This window comes from Rattus norvegicus, chromosome 5 (genome assembly GCF_036323735.1).
Source record: "Rattus norvegicus strain BN/NHsdMcwi chromosome 5, GRCr8, whole genome shotgun sequence".
NCBI classification, from domain to species: Eukaryota; Metazoa; Chordata; class Mammalia; order Rodentia; family Muridae; genus Rattus; species Rattus norvegicus.
This window is the reverse complement of record NC_086023.1, coordinates 108,269,007-108,289,251: the sequence shown is the minus strand read 5'-3', so window position 1 is coordinate 108,289,251 and position 20,245 is coordinate 108,269,007. Positions and strand designations below refer to the sequence as shown.

The 20,245-nt window shown below is 39.6% G+C and overlaps 1 protein-coding gene across 1 annotated transcript; it reads left to right on the top strand.

The window, feature by feature from the left end:
- The first annotated feature begins 13,127 nt into the window (after positions 1–13,127).
- LOC134487076 (interferon alpha-1-like) lies at positions 13,128–13,909 on the top strand. Its single transcript, XM_063288677.1, has one exon. The coding sequence runs from the start codon at positions 13,162–13,164 to the stop codon at positions 13,807–13,809; it is 648 nt and encodes a 215-aa protein (XP_063144747.1). The 5' UTR covers positions 13,128–13,161; the 3' UTR covers positions 13,810–13,909.
- Positions 13,910–20,245: the final 6,336 nt, after the last annotated feature.

Genomic DNA, 20,245 nt, shown 5'->3' with positions numbered 1-20,245 from the left:
GATAGCAAGACAAGCTAACACCAGAGACAACTTGATGGCGAGAGGCAAGCACAGGAACCTAAGCAACAGAAACCAAGACTACTTGGCATCATCAAAGGCCAGTTCTCTCACCAAAGCAAATGCTGGACAATGAAACACATTGGGAAAGCAAAATTTGAATTTAAAATCACATTTTATGATGATGATGGAGGACTTTAGGAAGGATATAAATAAATACCTTAAAGAAGTATAAGACAACACAGGTAAACAAATAGAAGCTCTTAAAGAGGAAACACAAAAATCCCTGAAAAAATTACAGGAAAACACAACCAATCTGTGGAGGAAACGAACAAAACCATCCAGGATTTAAAAATGGAAATAGAAAAAAAAATAAAGAAATCACAAAGTAGACAACCCCAGAGATAGAAAACCTAGTGAAGAGATAAGGAGTCATAGATGCAAGCATCACCAGCAGAATACAAGAGATATAAGAGAGAATCTCAGGGGCAGAAGATACCATAGAAAACATTGACACAACTGTAAATGTAAAATGCAAAAAACTTCTAACCCAAAATATCCAGGAAATCTAGGACACAATGAGAAGATCAAACCTAAGGATAATAGGTATAGAAGAAAGTGAAGACTCAAAGGGCCAATAAATATCTTCAACAAAGTTATAGAAAGCACTTCCTTACCTAAAGAAAGAGATGACCATAAATATACAAGAAGCCTACAGAACTCCAAATAGATTGGACCATAAAAGAAACTCCTCCCATCACATAATAGTCAAAACACCAAATGCACAAAATAAAGAAATTATATTAAAAGCAGTAAAGGAAAAAGGTCAAGTAACATATAAAGGTAGACATATCAGAATTACACCAGACTTCTCACCAGAGACTCTGAAAGCAGAAGATCCGGGGCAGATGTCATACAGATCCTAAGAGAACACAAATGCCAGCCCAGGCTATCATATCCAGCAAAACTCTCAATTAGCATAGATGGAGAAACCAAGATATTCCATGACAAAACCAAATTTACACAACATCTTTCCACAAATCCAGCCCTACAAAAGATAATAGTTTGAAAACTTCAACACAAGGAGGGAAAAAGCAAGAAAGTAATCTTCTTGCAATTAACCCAGAAGAAGATAGCCACACAAGCATAATTCTACCTTTAACAACAAAAATAACAGGAAACAACAATCAATATTCCTTAATATCTCTCAACATCAATGGACTCAATTAACCAATAAAAGGACATAGACTAACAGTCTGGGCACGTAAAAAGGACCCAGCATTTTGCTGCATACAGGAAACACACTTCATTGACAAAGACAGATAATACCTCAGAGTAAAAGACTGGAAAACAAATTTCCAATCAAATGATCCAAAGAAACAAGCTGAACTAGCCATTCTAATATTGAATAAAATTGATTTTCAACAAAAAGTTATCAAAAAAATAAAGGATACTTCATATTCATCAAAGGAAAAATCCACCAAGATGAACTCTCAATTCTGAATATCTATGCAACAAATGCAAGGGCACCTACATTCATAAAAGAAACCTTACTAAAGCTCAAAGGATACATTGCACCTTACATAATAATAATGGGAGATCTCAACACCCAGTCTTATGAATGGACATATCATGGAAACAGAAATTAAACAGAGACATAGAGAAACTAACAAAACTTATGAACCAAATTGTCTTAATAGATATTTATAGACCATTTCATCCTAAAACAAAAGGATATACCTTCTTCTCAGTACCTCATGGTACCTTCTCCAATATTGACCATATAATCATCCACAAAACAGGCCTGCCTCAACAGATATAAGAAGATTGAAATGATCCCATACACCCTGTCAGATCACAACAGACTAACGCTGGTCTTTAATAACAACAAAACGGACAGAAAGCCCACCTATACATGGGATTTGAACAACGCTCTACTCAATGATAACTTGGTCAAGAATGAAAGAAGGAAAGAAATTAAAGACTTTTTAGACTTTAATGAAAATGAAGGCACAACATACCTAAACGTAAGGGACACAATGAGAGTAGTGCTAAGAGGAAAACTCATGGCTCTGAGTCCCTCCAAAATAAACAGGAGAGAGCATACATTAGCAGCTTGACAGCACACCTAAAATCTCTAGAACAAAAAGAAGCAAATACACCCAAGAGGAGTAGAAGGCAGGAAATAATCAAACTTAGAACTGAAATCAACCAAGTAGAAACAAAAAGGACTATACAAAGAACCAACAAAACCAGGAGCTCATTCTTGGAAAAAAATCAACAAGATAGAGAAAACTTTAGCCATATTAACCAGAGAGAACAGAGAGAGTATCCAAATTAACAAAATCAGAAATGAAAAGGGAGACATACAACAGAATCAGGAAATTCAAAAAATCATTGGATCCTCTTACAAAAGCCTATATTCAACAATCTTGGAAAATCTGGATGAAATGGACAATTTTCTAGACATATACCAGGTGCCAAAGTTAAACCAGGATCAGATGAACCAACCAAACAGTCCCATAACTCCTAAAGAAATAGAAGCAGTCATTATCAGACTCCCAAACAAAAAATAACTCAGGACTATATGGGTTTGGTGCAGAATTCTATCAGACCTTCATAGAAGATCTCATACCAATACTGTCCAAACTATTCCACAAAATAGAAACAGATAGAGCACTACCCAGTTCCTTCTATAAAGCCACAGTTATGCTTATAACTAAACCACACAAAGACCCAGCAAAGAAAGAGAATTTCAGACCATTTCCCTTATGAATATCTAGCAAAAATACTCAATAAAATTCTCACAAACTGAACACAAGAAGACACCAAAAGAATCTTCCATCATGATCATGTAGGCTTCATTCCAAGAATGCAAGGATTGTTCAATATATGGAAATCCATCAACCTAACTCACTATGTAAACAAACTCAAAGGAAACAACCAGATGATAATCTCATCAGATGCCAAGTAAGCATTTGATAAAAATTCAACATACCTTCATGTTAAAAGTCTTGGAAAGATCAGACATTCAAGACCATACCTAAACATAGTAAAAGCAATATAAAACAAACCAGTAGCTAACATCAAACTAAATGGAGGGAAATTTGAAGCAATCCTATTAATCAGTGACTAGACAAGGCTGCCCACTCTCTCCCTACCTATTCATTATAGTACTCCAAGTCCTAGCCAGAGCAATTAGACAACAAAAGGAGGTCAAATGGATACAAAATGGAAAAGAAGAAGTCAAAATATCACTATTTGCAGGTTATATGATAGTATATTTAAATGACTCCATTAGCAAAGTGGGTGGGTATGAAATTAACTCAAACAAATCAGTAGCCTTCTGCTACTCAAAGGCTGAGAAAGAAACTAGGAAAATGACACCCTTCCCAGCAGTCACAAATGACATAAAATACCTTGGTGTCACACTAACCAAAGAAGTAAAAGATCCATATGACAAGACCTTCAAGTCTCCAAAGAGAGAAATTGAAGATCTTAGAAGATGAAAACACTTCCATGCTCATAAATTGACAGGATTAATACAGTAAAAATGGCCACTTTTCCAAAAGCAATTTACAGATTCAATGCAATTCCCATCAAAATCTCATCTCAATTCTTCAGAGAGTTAGAAAGAGCAATTTGCAAATTCATTTGGAATAAAAAAAAACCCCAGTATAGTGAAAACTACACTCAACAACAAAAGAACTTCTGGGGGAATCACCATCCCTGACTTCAAGCAGTATTACAGAGCAATCGTGATAAAAACTGCATGGTATTGGCACAGAGACAGGCAAGTAGATCAGTGGAATAGAATTGAAGACACAGAAATGAACCCACACACCTATGGTCACTTGATCTTTGACAAAAGAGCTAAAACTATCCAACGGAAAAATGAGTATTTTCAACAAATGATGCTGGTTCAACTGGAGGTCAGTGTGTAGAAGATTGCAATTGATCCATTCTTATTGCCCTTTACAAAGTTTAATTCCAAGTGGATCAAGGACCTCCACATCGAACCAGATACACTCAAACTAATAGAAGAAAAAGTGGGAAGTGCCTCGAACACGTGGACACGGGAAATTTTCCTGAACAGAATACCAATGGCTTATGCTCTAGGATCAAGAATCGACAAATGAGACCTCATAAAATTGCAAAGTCTCTGTAAGGAAAAGGACACTGTCATTAGGACAAAATGGCAACCAACAGATTGGATAATGATCTTTACCAATCCTACATGATAGAGGGCTAATATCCAAAATATACAAAGAACTCAAGAAGTTAGACTCCAGAGAGCCAAATAACCGTATTAAAATGGGGTACAGAGCTAAACAAAGAATTCTCAGCTGAGGATTATTGAGTGACTGAAAAGTACATAAAGAAATGTTCAAAAAAGAAATGTTCAGTAGTCATCAGAGAAATGCAAGTCAAAACAACCCTGAGATTCCACTGCATATGAGTCAGAATGGCTAAAATCAAAAACTCATGTGACAACAGATGTCTGCAAGGATGTGGAGTAAGAGAAAGACTCCTCCATTATTGGTGGGATTGCTAGCTGGTAAACCACTCTGGAAATCAGTCTGGAAGTTCTTCAGAAAATTGGACATTGTACTACCTGAGGACCCAGTTATATCACACCTTGGCATCTATCCAAATGATGCTCCATCCTATAATAAAAACACATGTTCCACTGTGTTCATAGAAGCCTTATTTATAATAGCCAGGTGTTGGAAAGAACTCAGATGCTCTTCAGTAGAGGAATAGATACAGAAAATGTGGTATATCTATACAGTAGAGTATACCCAGCTATAAAAAACAATGACTTCATGAAATTCATAGGCAAATGGATGGAGCTGGAAAATATCATCCTGAGTCAGGTAATCAAATCAGACACACACACACACACACACACACACACACACACACACACACACACAAACCAAACAAACAAAAAATGCACATGGTATGCACTCACTGATCTGTGGATATTAGAACAATAGGTCGAAAAAAATAATAGCTCGAATTATCCAAGATAACATCCACAGATCACATGAAGCTTAAGAAGGACAACCAAAGTGTGCATGCTTCAGTCCTCTTTCAAAAGGGGAACAAAAATATTCATAGGAGGAGATATGGAGACAACGTTTGGAGAAGAGACTAAAGGAATGACCTTTCAGAGCCTGCCCCACCTGGAGATCCAGCCCATATATATATACAATCAGCACACCTAGACAATATTGATGTAGCCAAGAAGTGGATGCTGACAGGAGCTTGATATACCTGTCTCCTGAGAGGCTCAGCTAGAGTATGATAAATACAGAGGCAAATTCTAACAGCAAACCATTGAACTGAGAATGGGTCCCCACTGGTGGAGTTGAGGAAGGATTGAAGGAGCTTAAGGGGCTTGCAACCCCATAAGTACAACAATACCAAACAACTAGAGCTCCCAGGGACTAAACCACTACCCAGGCATACACATGAACAGACCCATGGATTCAGCTGCATATGTAGCAAAGGATGGCTTTGTTGGGCATCAATGGGAGGAGAAGCCCTTGGTCCTGTCAATGCTGGCCTCCTAGTGTAGGGGAACGTAAGGACAGGAAATGGGGTGGTTGGCGTCGGGGAACACCCTTATAGTAGATTAGGAGGAGAATGGGATAGGAGACTTATGGATTGGAAACCAGGAATGGGAATAACATTTGAAATGTAAATAAAATAATATCCAATTAATAAAAAAATAATAAGGTTGAAATGTTGTCCTCAGAACAAAGCCAATATGATAAATTTTATGGAAGCTGGTGTACATCTGTGTGCGAGAGGGTTGTGTTTGCAAATTTGTGGTCATACATCTGTGTATGTATGTAAGTGTGAATGTGTAGGAATAAGGCTGCTGGTGCATGCTTGCCACAGCAAGCACGTAGGGACAGTGGACAACTTTCAGGGATCAGTTTCCACTCCCACTTTGGGTTCTAGGGATTAATATTAATTTGTCAGGATTGAACACTTTACACATTATGTCATAGTGATACCAGAACAATCATCAAAAATATACCTAATAGAGAATAAAAACAAAATTTAATTATCATTTAAATAAATATTAAACTAAATTAAGCCAATGAGAATTAATGATTTATTTCATAACATTTAATCAATCTAAATAAGAGTTTGACATATAACATTGCATCAATTATTATGAAGATATGTTTAGAAAAAATTTCAACATAATTAACATTATAATTTAAATAATTATATTTAGAAATAAATGCTATCCAGAAAATTCAATTGTACCCTTAAATTCATAAGTTTCTAAATATAGTCATTAGGAAATGTTTTCATTCTTTACCTGTAACTTTGCATATCTACTGTTTATATGTCTTATACAAGACAATGACAAGCTGGCCTGCAGCAGCTCTCTACTCCCAAACCCCGTGGGAGAGAGACCTCACCGCCTGGTCAGGTGGGCACTCCCGAGGCTGCAGAGTGGAAGAGACCACCAACACTGCCCACCCCTGCCCACATCCCTGGCCCAGGAGGAAACTGTATATGGCCTCTGGGTTCCCGTGGGGGAGGGCCCAGGAGCGGCAGGACCCCTGCGCCGGAGACACCGCAGGAACCTGAAGGGACAGACCGGATAAACAGTTCTCTGCACCCAAATCCTGTGGGAGGGAGAGCTAAACCTTCAGAGAGGCAGACACGTCTGGGAAACCAGAAACCAGAAGAGACTGCATTCTGCACACATCTCTGACGCCAGAGGAAAACACCAAACGCCATCTGGAACCCTGGTGCATGGAGGCTCCCGGAAAGGGTGGCACAGATCCTCCTGGTTGCTGCCGCGGCAGAGAGGGCGTAGGCAGCACCCCATGAGCAAACTTGAGCCTCGGGACCACTTTTCTGCTGCAAGTGACCTGCCTGGTGAACACCAGACACAGGCCCACAGGAAGAGCTGAAGGCCTGTAGATAGGAAAAACTACACGCCCGAAAGCTGAACACTCTGTCCCCATAACTGGCTGAAAGAAAACAGGAAAACAGGTCTACAGCACTCCTGACACACAGGCTTATAGGACAGTCTAGCCACTGTCAGAAATAGCAGAACAAAGTAACACTAGAGATAATCTGATGGCGAGAGGCAAGCGCAGGAACCCAAACAACAGAAACCAAAACCACATGGCATCATCGGAGCCCAATTCTCCCACCAAAGCAAACACGGAATATCCAAACACACCAGAAAAGCAAGATCTAGTTTCAAAATCATATTTGATCAGGATGCGGGAGGACTTCAAGAAAGACGTGAAGAACTCCCTTAGAGAAACACAGGAAAACATTAATAAACAAGTAGAAGCCTACAGAGAGGAATCGCAAAAATCCCTGAAAGAATTCTAGGAAAACATAAATAAACAAGTAGAAGCCCATAGAGAGGAGTCACAAAAATCCCTGAAAGAATTCCAGGAAATCATAAATAAACAAGTAGAAGCCCATAAAGAGGAGTCACAAAAATCCCTGAAAGAATTCCAGGAAAACACAATCAAACAGTGGAAAGAATTAAAAATGGAAATTGAAGCAATCCAGAAAGAACACATGGAAACAACTATGGATATAGAAAACCAAAAGAAGAGACAAGGAGCTGTAGATACGAGCTTCACCAACAGAATACAAGAGATGGAAGAGAGAATCTCAGGAGCAGAAGATTCCATAGAAATCATTGGCTCAACTGTCAAAGATAATGTAAAGCAGAAAAAGCTACTGCTCCAAAACATACAGGAAATCCAGGACTCAATGAGAAGATCAAACCTAAGGATAATAGGTATAGAAGAGAGTGAAGACTCCCAGCTCAAAGGACCAGTAAATATCTTCAACAAAATCATAGAAGAAAACTTCCCTACCCTAAAAAAAGAGATACCCATAGGCATACAAGAAGCCTACAGAACTCCAAATAGACTGGACCAGAAAAGAAACACCTCCTGTCACATAATAGTCAAAACACCAAATGCACAAAATAAAGAAAAAATATTAAAAGCAGTAAGGGAAAAAGGTCAAGAAACATATAAAGGCAGACATATCAGAATCACACCAGACTTTTCACCAGAAACTATGAAAGCCAGAAGATCCTGAACAGATGTCATACAGACCCTAAGAGAACACAAATGCCAGCCCAGGTTACTGTATCCTGCAAAACTCTCAATTAACATAGATAGAGAAACCAAGATATTCCATGACAAAACCAAATTTACACAATATCTTTCTACAAATCCAGCACCACAAAGGATAATAAATGGTAAAGCCCAACAAAAAGAGGCAAGCTATACCCTAGAAGAAGCAAGAAACTAATCGTCATGGAAACAAAACAAAGAGAAGAAAAGCACACAAACATAACCTCACATCCAAATATGAATATAACAGGAAGCAATAATCACTATTCCTTAATATCTCTCAACATCAATGGCCTCAACTCCCCAATAAAAAGACATAGATTAACAAACTGGATATGCAACGAGGATCCTGCATTCTGCTGCCTACAGGAAACACACCTCAGAGACAAAGACAGACACTACCTCAGAGTGAAAGGCTGGAAAACAACTTTCCAAACAAATGGTCAGAAGAAGCAAGCTGGAGAAGCCATTCTAATATCAAATAAAATCAATTTTCAACTAAAAGTCATCAAAAAAGATAAGGAAGAACACTTCATATTCATCAAAGGAAAAATCCACCAAGATGAACTCTCAATCCTAAATATCTATGCCCCCTACAAGGACACCTACATACATAAAAGAAACCTTACTAAAGGTCAAAACACACATTGCACCTCACACAATAATAGTAGGAGATTTCAACACCCCACTCTCATCAGTGGACAGATCATGGAAACAGAAATTAAACAGAGATGTAGACAGACTAAGAGAAGTCATGAGCCAAATGGACTTAACAGATATTTATAGAACATTCTACCCTAAAGCAAAAGGATATACCTTCTTCTCAGCTCCTCATGGTACTTTCTCCAAAACTGACCATATAATTGGTCAAAAAACGGGCCTCAACAGGTACAGAAAGATAGAAATAATCCCATGCGTGCTATCGGACCACCACGGCCTAAAACTGGTCTTCAATAACAATAAGGGAAGAATGCCCACATGTATGTGGAAATTGAACAATGCTCTACTCAATGATAACCTGGTCAAGGAAGAAATAAAGAAAGAAATTAAAGACTTTTTAGAATTTAATGAAAATGAAGGCACAAAATACCCAAACTTATGGGACACAATGAAAGCTGTGCTAAGAGGAAAACTCATAGTGCTGAGTGCCTGCAGAAAGAAACAGGAAAGAACATATGTCAGCAGATTGACAGCACACCTAAAATCTGTAGAACAAAAAGAAGCAAATACACCCAGGAGGAGTAGAAGGCAGGAAATAATCAAACTCAGAGCTGAAATCAACCAAGTAGAAACAAAAAGGACCATAGAAAGAATCAACAGAACCAAAAGTTGGTTCTTTGAGAAAATCAACAAGATAGATAAACCCTTAGCCAGACTAACGAGAGGACACAGAGAGTGTGTCCAAATTAACAAAATCAGAAATGAAAAGGGAGACATAACTACAGATTCAGAGGAAATTCAAAAAATCATCAGATCTTACTATAAAAGCCTATATTCAACAAAACTTGAAAATCTTCAGGAAATGGACAATTTCCTAGACAGATACCAGGTATCGAAGTTAAATCAGGAACAGATAAACCAGTTAAACAACCCCATAACTCCTAAGGAAATAGAAGTAGTCATTAAAGGTCTCCCAACCAAAAAGAACCCAGGTCCAGACGGGTTTAGTGCAGAATTCTATCAGACCTTCATAGAAGACCTCGTACCAATATTATCCAAACTATTCCACAAAATTGAAACAGATGGAGCACTACCGAATTCCTTCTATGAAGCCACAATTACACTTATACCTAAACCACACCAAGACCCAACAAAGAAAAAGAACTTCAGACCAATTTTCCTTATGAATATCATCGCAAAAATACTTAATAAAATTCTTGCAACCTGAATCCAAGAGCACATCATAACAATCATCCACCATGATCAAGTAGGCTTCATCCCAGGGATGCAGGGATTGTTTAATATATGGAAAACCATCAACGTGATCCATTATATAAACAAACTGAAAGAACAAAACCACATGATCATTTCATTAGATGCTAAGAAAGCATTTGACAAAATTCAACACCCCTTCATGATAAAAGTCCTGGAAAGAATAGGAATTCAAGTAAAAGCCATATACAGCAAACCAGTTGCTAACATTAAACTAAATGGAGAGAAACTTGAAGCAATCCCACTAAAATCAGGGACTACACAAGACTGCCCACTATCTCCCTACTTATTCAATATAGTTCTTGAAGTTCTAGCCAGAGCAATCAAACAATAAAAGGAGGTCAAGGGGATACAGATCGGAAAAGAAGAAGTCAAAATATCACTATTTGCAGATGATATGATAGTATATTTAAGTGATCCCAAAAGTTCCACCAGAGAACTACTAAAGCTGATAAACATCTTCAGCAAAGTGGTTGGGTATAAAATTAACTCAAATAAATCAGTTGCCTTCCTCTACACAAAAGAGAAACAAGCCGAGAAAGAAATTAGGGAAACAACACCCTTCATAATAGACCCAAATAATACAAAGTAACTCGGTGTGACTTTAACCAAGCAAGTAAAAGATTTGTACAATAAGAACTTCAAGACACTGAAGAAAGAAATTGAAGAAGCCCTCAGAAGATGGAAAGATCTCCCATGCTCATGGATTGGCAGGATTAATATAGTAAAAATGGCCATTTTACCAAAAGCGATCTACAGATTCAATGCAATCCCCATCAAAATACCAATCCAATTCTTCAAAGAGTTAGACAGAACAATTTCCAAATTCATCTGGAATAACAAAAAACCCAGGATAGTTAAAACTATCCTCAACAATAAAAGGACTTCAGGGGGAATCACTCTCCCTGAACTCAAGCTGTATTACAGAGCAATAGTGATAAAAACTGCATGGTATTGGTACAGAGACAGACTGATCGACCAATGGAACAGAATTCAAGACCCAGAAATGAACCCACACACCTATGGGCACTTGATTTTTGACAAAGGAGCCAAAACCATCCAATGGAAAAAGATAGTATTTTCAGCAAATGGTGCTGGTTTAACTGGAGGTAAACATGTAGAAGAATGCAGATTGATCCATGCTTATCACCGTGTACAAAGCTTAAGTCCAAGTGGATCAAGGACCTCCACATCAAACTAGATACACTCAAACTAATAGAAGAAAAACTAGGGAAGCATCTCGAATACATGGGCACTGGAAAAAATTTCCTGAACAAAACACCAATGGCTTATGCTCTAAGATCAAGAATCAACAAATGGGATCTCATAAACTGCAAAGCTTCTGTAAGGCAAAGGACACTGTGGTTAGGACAAAACGGCAACCAACAGATTGGGACAAGATCTTTACCAATCCTACAACAGATAGAGGCCTTATATCCAAAATATACAAAGAACTCAAGAAGTTAGACTGCAGGGAGACAAATAACCCTATTAAAAAATGGGGTTCAGAGCTAAACAAAGAACTCATAGCTGAGAAATGCCGAATGGCTTAGAAACACCTAAAGAAATGTTCAACATCTTTAGTCCTAAGGGAAATGCAAATCAAAACAACCCTGAGATTTCACCTCACACCAGTGAGAATGGCCAGATCAAAAACTCAGGTAACAGCAGATGCTGGCGAGGATGCAGAGAAAGGAACACTCCTACATTGTTGTTGGGATTGCAGACTGGTACAACCATTCTGGAAATCAGTCTGGAGGTTCCTCAGAAAATTGGATATTGAACTGCCCGTGGATCCAGCTATACCTCTCTTGGGCATATACCCAAAAGATGCCCCACCATATAAAAAAGACACGTGCTCCACTATGTTCATCGCAGCCTTATTTATAATAGCCAGAAACTGGAAAGAACCCAGATGCCCTTCAACAGAGGAATGGATACAGAAAATGTGGTACATCTACACAATGGAATATTACTCAGCTATCAAAAACAATGACTTTATGAAATTTGTAGGCAAATAGTAGGAACTGGAAAATATCATCCTGAGTGAGGTAACCCAATCACAGAAAATCACTCATGGTATGCACTCATTGATAAGTGGCTATTAGCCCAAATGCTTGAATTACCCTAGATGCCTAGAACAAATGAAACTCAAGACAGATGATCAAATGTGAATGCTTCACTCCTTCTTTAAAAGGGGAACAAGAATACCCTTGGCAGGGAATAGCGAGGCAAAGATTAAAACAGAAGCAAAAGGAACACCCATTCAGAGCCTGCCCCACATGTGGCCCATACATATACATCCACCCAATTAGACAAGATGGATGAAGTAAAGAAGTGCAGGCCGACAGGAGCCGGATGTCCATCTCTCCCGAGAGACACAGCCAGAATACAGCAAACACAGAGGCGTATGCCAGCAGCAAACCACTGAATTGAGAATAGGACCCCCGTTGAAGGAATCAGAGAAAGAACTGGAAGAGCTTGAAGGGGCTCGAGTCCCCATATGTACAACAATGCCAAGCAACCAGAGCTTCCAGGGACTAAGCCACTACCTAATGACTATACATGGACTGACCCTGGACTCTGACCTCATAGGTAGCAATGAATATCCTAGTAAGAGCAGCAGTGGAAGGGGAAGCCCTGGGTCCTGGTAAGACTGAATCCCCAGTTAACTAGATTGTTGGGGGGAGGGCGGCAAGGGGAGGAGGATGGGGAGGGGAACACCCATAAAGAAGGGGAGGGGGGAGAGCGATGTTTGCCCGGAAACCGGGAAAGGGAATAACACTCAAAATGTATATAAGAAATACTCAAGTTAATAAAAAAAAAGTCAAAAAAAAAAAACAAGACAATGACAAGCTTTTTTTTTTTAGGAATAAACTCAGAAACAGCTTTGTTGAGAGGCAGAATGAAAATGAAAGCAGTACTGAAAAACAAAGTGGGCAAAACCCCCTCAAAACCCAAAAAACAAAAAGCCAGGCTCATCCAAAGTATGGCTTAGAGAAAGTGAAAAGGGCATAGGAAAGTAATAAGAAGACATTCAGAAAATAGAAAGTAGAGCTTTGTCTTATTTAATACACATCCACCCATGATGGTCTTCAGAGTACTAGAGGGAAGGTTCAGGACCACACAGCCCAGAAGAACAGCAGAATCTACAAGATCCACAATGGCTAAGCTCTGTGCTTTCCTAGTGGTCCTGGTGGTGATGAGCCACTGGTCAACCTGCTGTCTAGGATGTGATCTGCCTCATACTCATAACCTCAGAAACAAGAGAGCCTTCACACTCCTGGCACAAATGAAGAGACTCTCCCCTGTCTCCTGCCTGAAGGACAGACAGGACTTTGGATTCCGTTTGGAGAAGGTGGGTGCCCAGCAGATCCAGAAGGCTCAAGCCATCTCTATCCTACATGGGCTGATCCAGCATATCCTCAGCCTCTTCACATCAAAGGAGTCATCTGCTGCTTGGGATGCAACCCTCCTAGACTCATTCTGCAATGACCTCCAGCAGCAGCTGAGTGGTCTGCAAGCCTGTCAGATGCAGCAAATGGGGGTGCAGGAACCTCCCCTGGCCCAGGAAGACTCCCTACTGGCTGTGCGGGAATACTTCCACAGGATTACCGTGTACCTGAGAGAGAAGAAACACAGCCCCTGTGCCTGGGAGGTGGTCAGAGCAGAAGTCTGGAGAGCCCTGTCTTCCTCAGTCCACTTGCTGTCAAGACTGAGAGAAGAGAAGTGAGTCCTGAGACAAAGTGTGGAGAGGACTCTTCTGGACTAGGACACTGTATCACACTTTGTAAGAGCTGCCTTAAAGACTCTCATTACTTTCAGTATGACTGCAATCAACCATCTAGATGTTTCAGCAATATTGAACAATTGTTTCAATATGCAAAACCATTTTTATGTTTGCACCCATTTGGGTTTATTTGTTTGTTTATTTATTTATTTATTTATTTATTTATTTATTTATTTATTTATTTATTTTTACTGCTAGTAATATAATTTGAGGTATTTCTATTTAATCTTGCAGCCTATATTTCTTAATATAACAAATCATCACTTATAATTAATTTATTTTGTATTCAAATAAATTTACTTTATAAAACACTTTGGATTAGTTAATTTGTTATCTCATTAACATTATCAAATATTTTTCACATTAGAGTCTACACTGTAAATACTGTACATGAACACTTTCTAAATATTAGAGAGGATAGACATATACACTGCACAGAATTTAGACAAACCCTAAATATTTTTCATCTTCTTTTCTCTAGCATATAGTATTCTTCTGGCTGGATAGACAGCTGCTGTGCAGAAGACAACCAGAGAGTCTTGCTCCTCACATTCCTTAGTCCCCTTTGACCAAATATGTCCTGGGTTAATTTAGCATCTGGTTTCCCTGATCTCATATACTTATCATCTACTCTTATCATTAATGAGTTTAATTGTTTTCGGTTCTAAATATGAGTGAGGTCATGTACAGCAACACAAAACAGATAAAAAATTACTAGCCTGCATATATGGCATAGAAAAGCAAGACAAGAAGACCCTGGGAATTAACCCCACTGGTCATAGCCTTATAAACCAATCTGGGAATAAATCCAACCAGGAGAGTGAAGTGATTCTAAAATTAACCCTTTGAAACACCACTATTCCTTTTCTATTTCCTGGACCTTTCCTCTTCCCATTTTCTACTTCTCTTTTCTGTGACTTGTTTCTCTTTCTCTTCTTCTTCCTCCTCCTCCTCCTTGTCATCATCATCGTCGTCATCGTCATCATCATCATCACCTTCATCCTGCTGGTACAGTACCATCTCGTGGAGCAAGGGTAGTCGCTCTCAGGGGTACAATCTCTGAAGATACCTGAATCTTTTTCCTCCAGCAGCCATCTTTTGCCACAGTTCCTCAGCTGGATATTGGAATTGCCTCCACTTTCCAAGCTGATATTTTGTCTGGCTTGTCATGTCCATTCAGTCATAACCACTCACAGTTCACATGAGAAACTACGCTGTTGGGTTCAAGAACACGGCTTTGCTGCATCATCCACTGCCTCTGGTTCTTCCAATTCGTCTCCCTCTTCTTCAATGGTTCCTGAGGCCAGGAAATCAGCCCTCTTTTCTCAGTGAACAGTTGTGAGTCTCTCCATTCCTTGGCAGGGACTGAGGAAGAGTTCTGTGGTAAGCATTGGACAGTGCAGGAACCCCCTCTTAGATGTAAGCTCTAATTTCAAATCAGGCATTTTGACAGTATGTATACAACCGACCTCAGGGTTTTCTTTCTAGGAAAGCAGAGAAGAGACACAGAACAGAATTGGAGACTTCAACCATCCAACCAACACTTCAGGAGAGATGAAAAAGTAAATGCAAAAATACAGAGAGTTGAGGCACTGAAAACCCTTGCTGCTGTAACAATTAAATGAATACTTCTGCCATTAGACACATTGGAAATGGAAGACTAATCACTGAATTCGATATTCAATATGAATTGATGGCTGACAAATATATGGGCATTAGTGTCTTAGACTGAAACTGAAAGTGGAACTACAGGTAAATGTATACATTATATATGATATGCTGTATATATGATATAATACCATTAAATTTATATATGTATGTATATATGTGTAACTCATGTACGCATACACATAGCTTTCTCCAAGTACCTCCCTGCTGTCCCAGACCCCATCTTTCAGTGTCACTGTCCTTTTTCCCCCTCCCTAATGAGAAAAGCCCTATTGTATGCTCATCATTCTCTCCTCAGGACCCAGCTCTGCTCACTCTACAAATGCTGTCTCTTCTTTACATCTTGATTCCTGACTGGAAGTTTTTTTAAACATTAAACCACCATTGAAACCAGAATGAAAGAGCTCAAGGTTTGAATGGAATTCTCAGGTATAGGAATTTCCTCTTAATTTTAAACCTTAGTCAATGTTCTTCTAATGACCTAAAGCTAACTGTTTCAACAAGGAAAAGAAATAGAATAAAAGAAAAAAGAAAGACAGGAAAAAGAGAAAGAAGGAAAGAAGAAAGAGGAAGGAAGGAAGATGAAAAGGAAAGAAAGAAGAAAGGAAGGAAAGAAAGAGAGAAAGAAAAGGGAAACCAAAAGTTCGATTATAAGAAAAATTTAGAGAAGAAGAGTGCCACCTACTGGCCTGGCCTGCAAAGAACACACAGAATCCAATTCGGGGGAGTTTTTCATTTTTAGAGAATTCTGTTTCCTGGCAGTTTCCTCCACTGAAACAGAATTTTCTCCAGAAGAACTGAATTCAGAAATTCCCTTCAAATTCATCTTAGGAAGGGAAGTCTTCACAGGTCCACAAGTCATGTCATCTGAGCAATGGGCAAGTATGTGTAAATGCTGGGAGCCAAGCCCTCTTAAGCACCCTCTGTCTCAGGAATGTTTCAGGAATGTCAAGTCCATTTACACCCTCTATGAAACCTAGCCAGTTATCTGTCTGATCAATATACCTGCAATTTCCTGTTTTGGGCTATAGCAAGGGTGGTGACGCTAGTGAAATGGACCTTTGGCCCTGCATGGCCTTCCCGCCTGCTTGTCTTTATAAGCCACTGTATCAAAATAAAATTTAAGAGCTTGATCAGACCATAGACTTGCTCTCCTTCTTTGTGCTTCCTGCCCCCCATTCTTTCACCCCTCCCAGGTCTCCACTGAAACCCCACATATAAAAAGGTCTTTTGTGTCATTTCCCTCTAGCTGTCTATAACTGAAGTTCTCTGGAGAAGGAGAGGTCTGTGTGCAGTCCTCTTAGTGGTGATTCACAACTAAACTCACATCGTTTTGATCATCAGGTAATGCCTTGTGAAACTGAGACAAGCAACCCTGAGCTAGGAATGCTGTAAAATAGCATCTGAGCCCACAGAAGGGATTCTTTAGCTGCTGCTGTATTGCTGTGAGCAACAGTGAGTTGGTAAATGCACTGATCTATGGCCGTCTACTCATATGTGACCTCAAGATTTAGGTAACCTACTCCACAATGGCCCATCCATGAAGTATAATGTGAATCCATGTTCCAGGTGATGGTCAACCTAAATTGAAGCAGAATAACATAGTTCATACATCTATTGGGTAAGATCTATGTCTTACAGGGGCCTGAAGCAACATATCAGAGACTCTTGACCCCTCAACCTCTTTGAGGTTTGAAGGACACTTGAACAGAGGAATACAATGTGTATCTGTATGTAGAACTGCCAAGGAAATGCTAGACCTTAAGTTCCTTCTTAAGAGTAAGTTGTCAATTACAACACTTTCTCCTTGATGTTTTGTTCTGCCTCTGGACTCCTTGATCAGGAGAAAGATGTCTCTATCTCTTTGGACAGTAAACATGCTCACACAAGTGTTGCCATGTCTTATTCCTCACATATATATGCATATATATGTGTATGTGCATGTATATGTGTATATGTATATATATATACATATATATATATATCATGGGGACATATGTAAGTGAACTGTGGATTTGCAGAAAATCAAGTGATATGTACTGAAGATCTGTCAATTAAAGTAGACTTTGCTAAGGACTGTAATTATTGGATAAATGGCTATTGGTGTGACTGCTAAACAGATTTCAGATATGACTTCCTGCACTGTTTCTTTGGCGGCTATTTTTAATGTAATCTTCATCACTTCCTTGGTTATTTAATAAAAGTGTTATTAAATAGCTTCAGAAAATACACAGTGTCATATTATGTTTCAGACCTTTGATTTAATAACTTGTTTTTATTAAACAAAATTTGGGAATCAAGAGACAGAAATGGAAGGACTGAGACAGGAGAATGCAGTAGGTGACAAAGTACTGAGCCATCATTCCTGTACACAGAAGCAGACCTGATTCACTGCACACTGAATTCACACAGAAAAGACCTTGCGGTCAGGGAGCATCACACAGCTGTCCATGAAGACATATCTGTGTACAGTAACGCAATGTAAGCTAGAGACTGCCAAGTTCGTCAAGTTTCAGGATTGAGAGTGTGAAAACGGCCATATCTAGTTCTCTGTGTCTATTATTCCTGAGTTGCAATGATCAGTACCCACTGATGTAGAGCTGGACACAGAAGCATCTTAACTAATGGAGGAAGTCTACCCTAATGATCTGGCCAACATCCTAGCTAAATCAGTGAGCTGCAAGCCAGTGTCAGGCACTGTGAGGAAGACATCAAGAAGACAGTGACACCCATCTATGTCTTCCATATACACAAGCACTTGCCCAGGGCAACACATCTAAAACTCTTTGCACTAGTCAATGAGTTGAAGTCTATTCATCACTTTCTCCTTTATCAGATGAAGTGTATCAAGTCATACATCAAGGTCATTGATGCTAGGCTGTTCAGGTTTTTTTTTAATTTTATTTTTTATTAGATTTATTTCTTCATTTACATTTCAAATGTTATTCACTTTCCCGGTTTCCTGTCCATAAGCCTCCATCCCTCCCACTCCCCCATACAGGTGTTCCTTCCATCCTCCCCGCTTATCACTACTCCTCCCCTCCCCCCGATATTTCCCTGCACTGGGGATCCAACCTTGGCAGGACTAAGGCTTTCCCTTTCTACTGGTGCCCCAACAAGGCTATTCTCTGCTACACAAGCAATTGGAGCCCTGGGTCAGCCCGTGTATAGTCTTTTGGTAGTGGTTTAGTCTCTGGAAGCTCTGGTTGCTTGGCATTGTTGTCCTTATGGGGTTGCAAGCCCCTTCAACTCTTTTAATCCTTCCTCTAATTTCCCCAAAGGGGGTCCTGTTCTCAGTTCAGTGGTTTGCTGCTAGAATTCATCTCTGTATTTGATGTGCTGTGGCTGTGCCTCTCAGGAGACATCTATATCCCGTACCTTTCAGCATGCACTTTTTAGCTTCATCAATCTTATGTAGTTTTGGTGGCTGTATATATATGGGCCACATGTGGGGCAGACTCTGAAAGGCCATTCCTTCAGGCTCTGCTCTAAACTCTGCCTCCATATCCCCGCCTATGGATATTTTTGTTCCCTCTTTTAAGAAGGAGTGAGAGCATCCATATTTTGGTCATCCTTCTTCTTGAGATTCCTGTGATCTGAGGAGTGCATCTTGGGTAATTCGAACTTTTGGGCTAATATCCACTTATCAATGAGTGCATGCCAGGTGTGTTTTTCTGTGATTGGGTTACCTCACTCAGGATGATATTTTCTAGTTCATTCCATTTGCCTATGAATTTTATGAAGTCATTGTTTTTGATAGTGGAGTAGTATTGCATAGTGTAGATGTACCACATTTTCTGTATTCATTCCTCTATTGAAGGGCATCTGGGTTCTTTCCAGCTTCTGGCTATTATAAATAAGGCTGCTATGAACATAGAGAAGTATGTGTCTTTGTTGTATGTTGGAGCATCTTTTGGGTATATGCCCAGGAGAGGTATAGCTGGGTCCTCAGGTAGTTCAATGTCCAACTTACTGAGGAACCTCCAGACTGATTTCCAGAATGGTTGTACCAGTCTGCAATCCCACCAACAATGGAGGAGTGTTCCTCTTTCTCCACGTCCTCGCCAGCATTTGCTGTCACCTGAGTTTTTAATCTTAGCCATTTTCACTGGTGTGAGGTGAAATCTCAGGGCCGTTTTGATTCACATTTCCCTTATAACTAAAGATGTTGAACATTTCTTTAGGTGTTTCTCAGTAATTTGGCATTCCTCAGCTGTGAATTCTTTTTTTTTTTTTTTTGAATTGTCTCTCTCTCTCTCTCTCTCTCTTTTTTATTAACTTGAGTATTTCTTATATACATTTCAAGTGTTATTCCCTTTTCCGGTTTCCGGGCAAACATCCCCCTCCCCGCTCCCCTTCCTTATGGGTATTCCCCTCCCAACCCTCCCCCCATTGCCGCCCTCCCCCCAACATTCTAGTTCACTGGGGGTTCAGTCTTAGCAGGACCCAGGGCTTCCCCTTCCAATGGTGCTCTTACTAGGATATTCATTGCTACCTATGAGGTCAGAGTCCAGGGTCAGTCCATGTATAGTCTTTAGGTAGTGGCTTAGTCCCTGGAAGCTCTGGTTGCTTGGCATTGATGTACATATGGGGTCTTGAGCCCATTCAAGCTCTTCCAGTTCTTTCTCTGATTCCTTCAACGGGGGTTCTATTCTCAGTTCAGTGGTTTGCTGCTGGCATTCGCCTCTGTGTTTGCTGTATTCTGGCTGTG

Coding starts and splice junctions, on each gene's coding strand:
- LOC134487076 (XM_063288677.1), top strand. CDS start 13,162: ATGATGGTCTTCAGAGTACTAGAGGGAAGGTTCAGGACCACACAGCCC.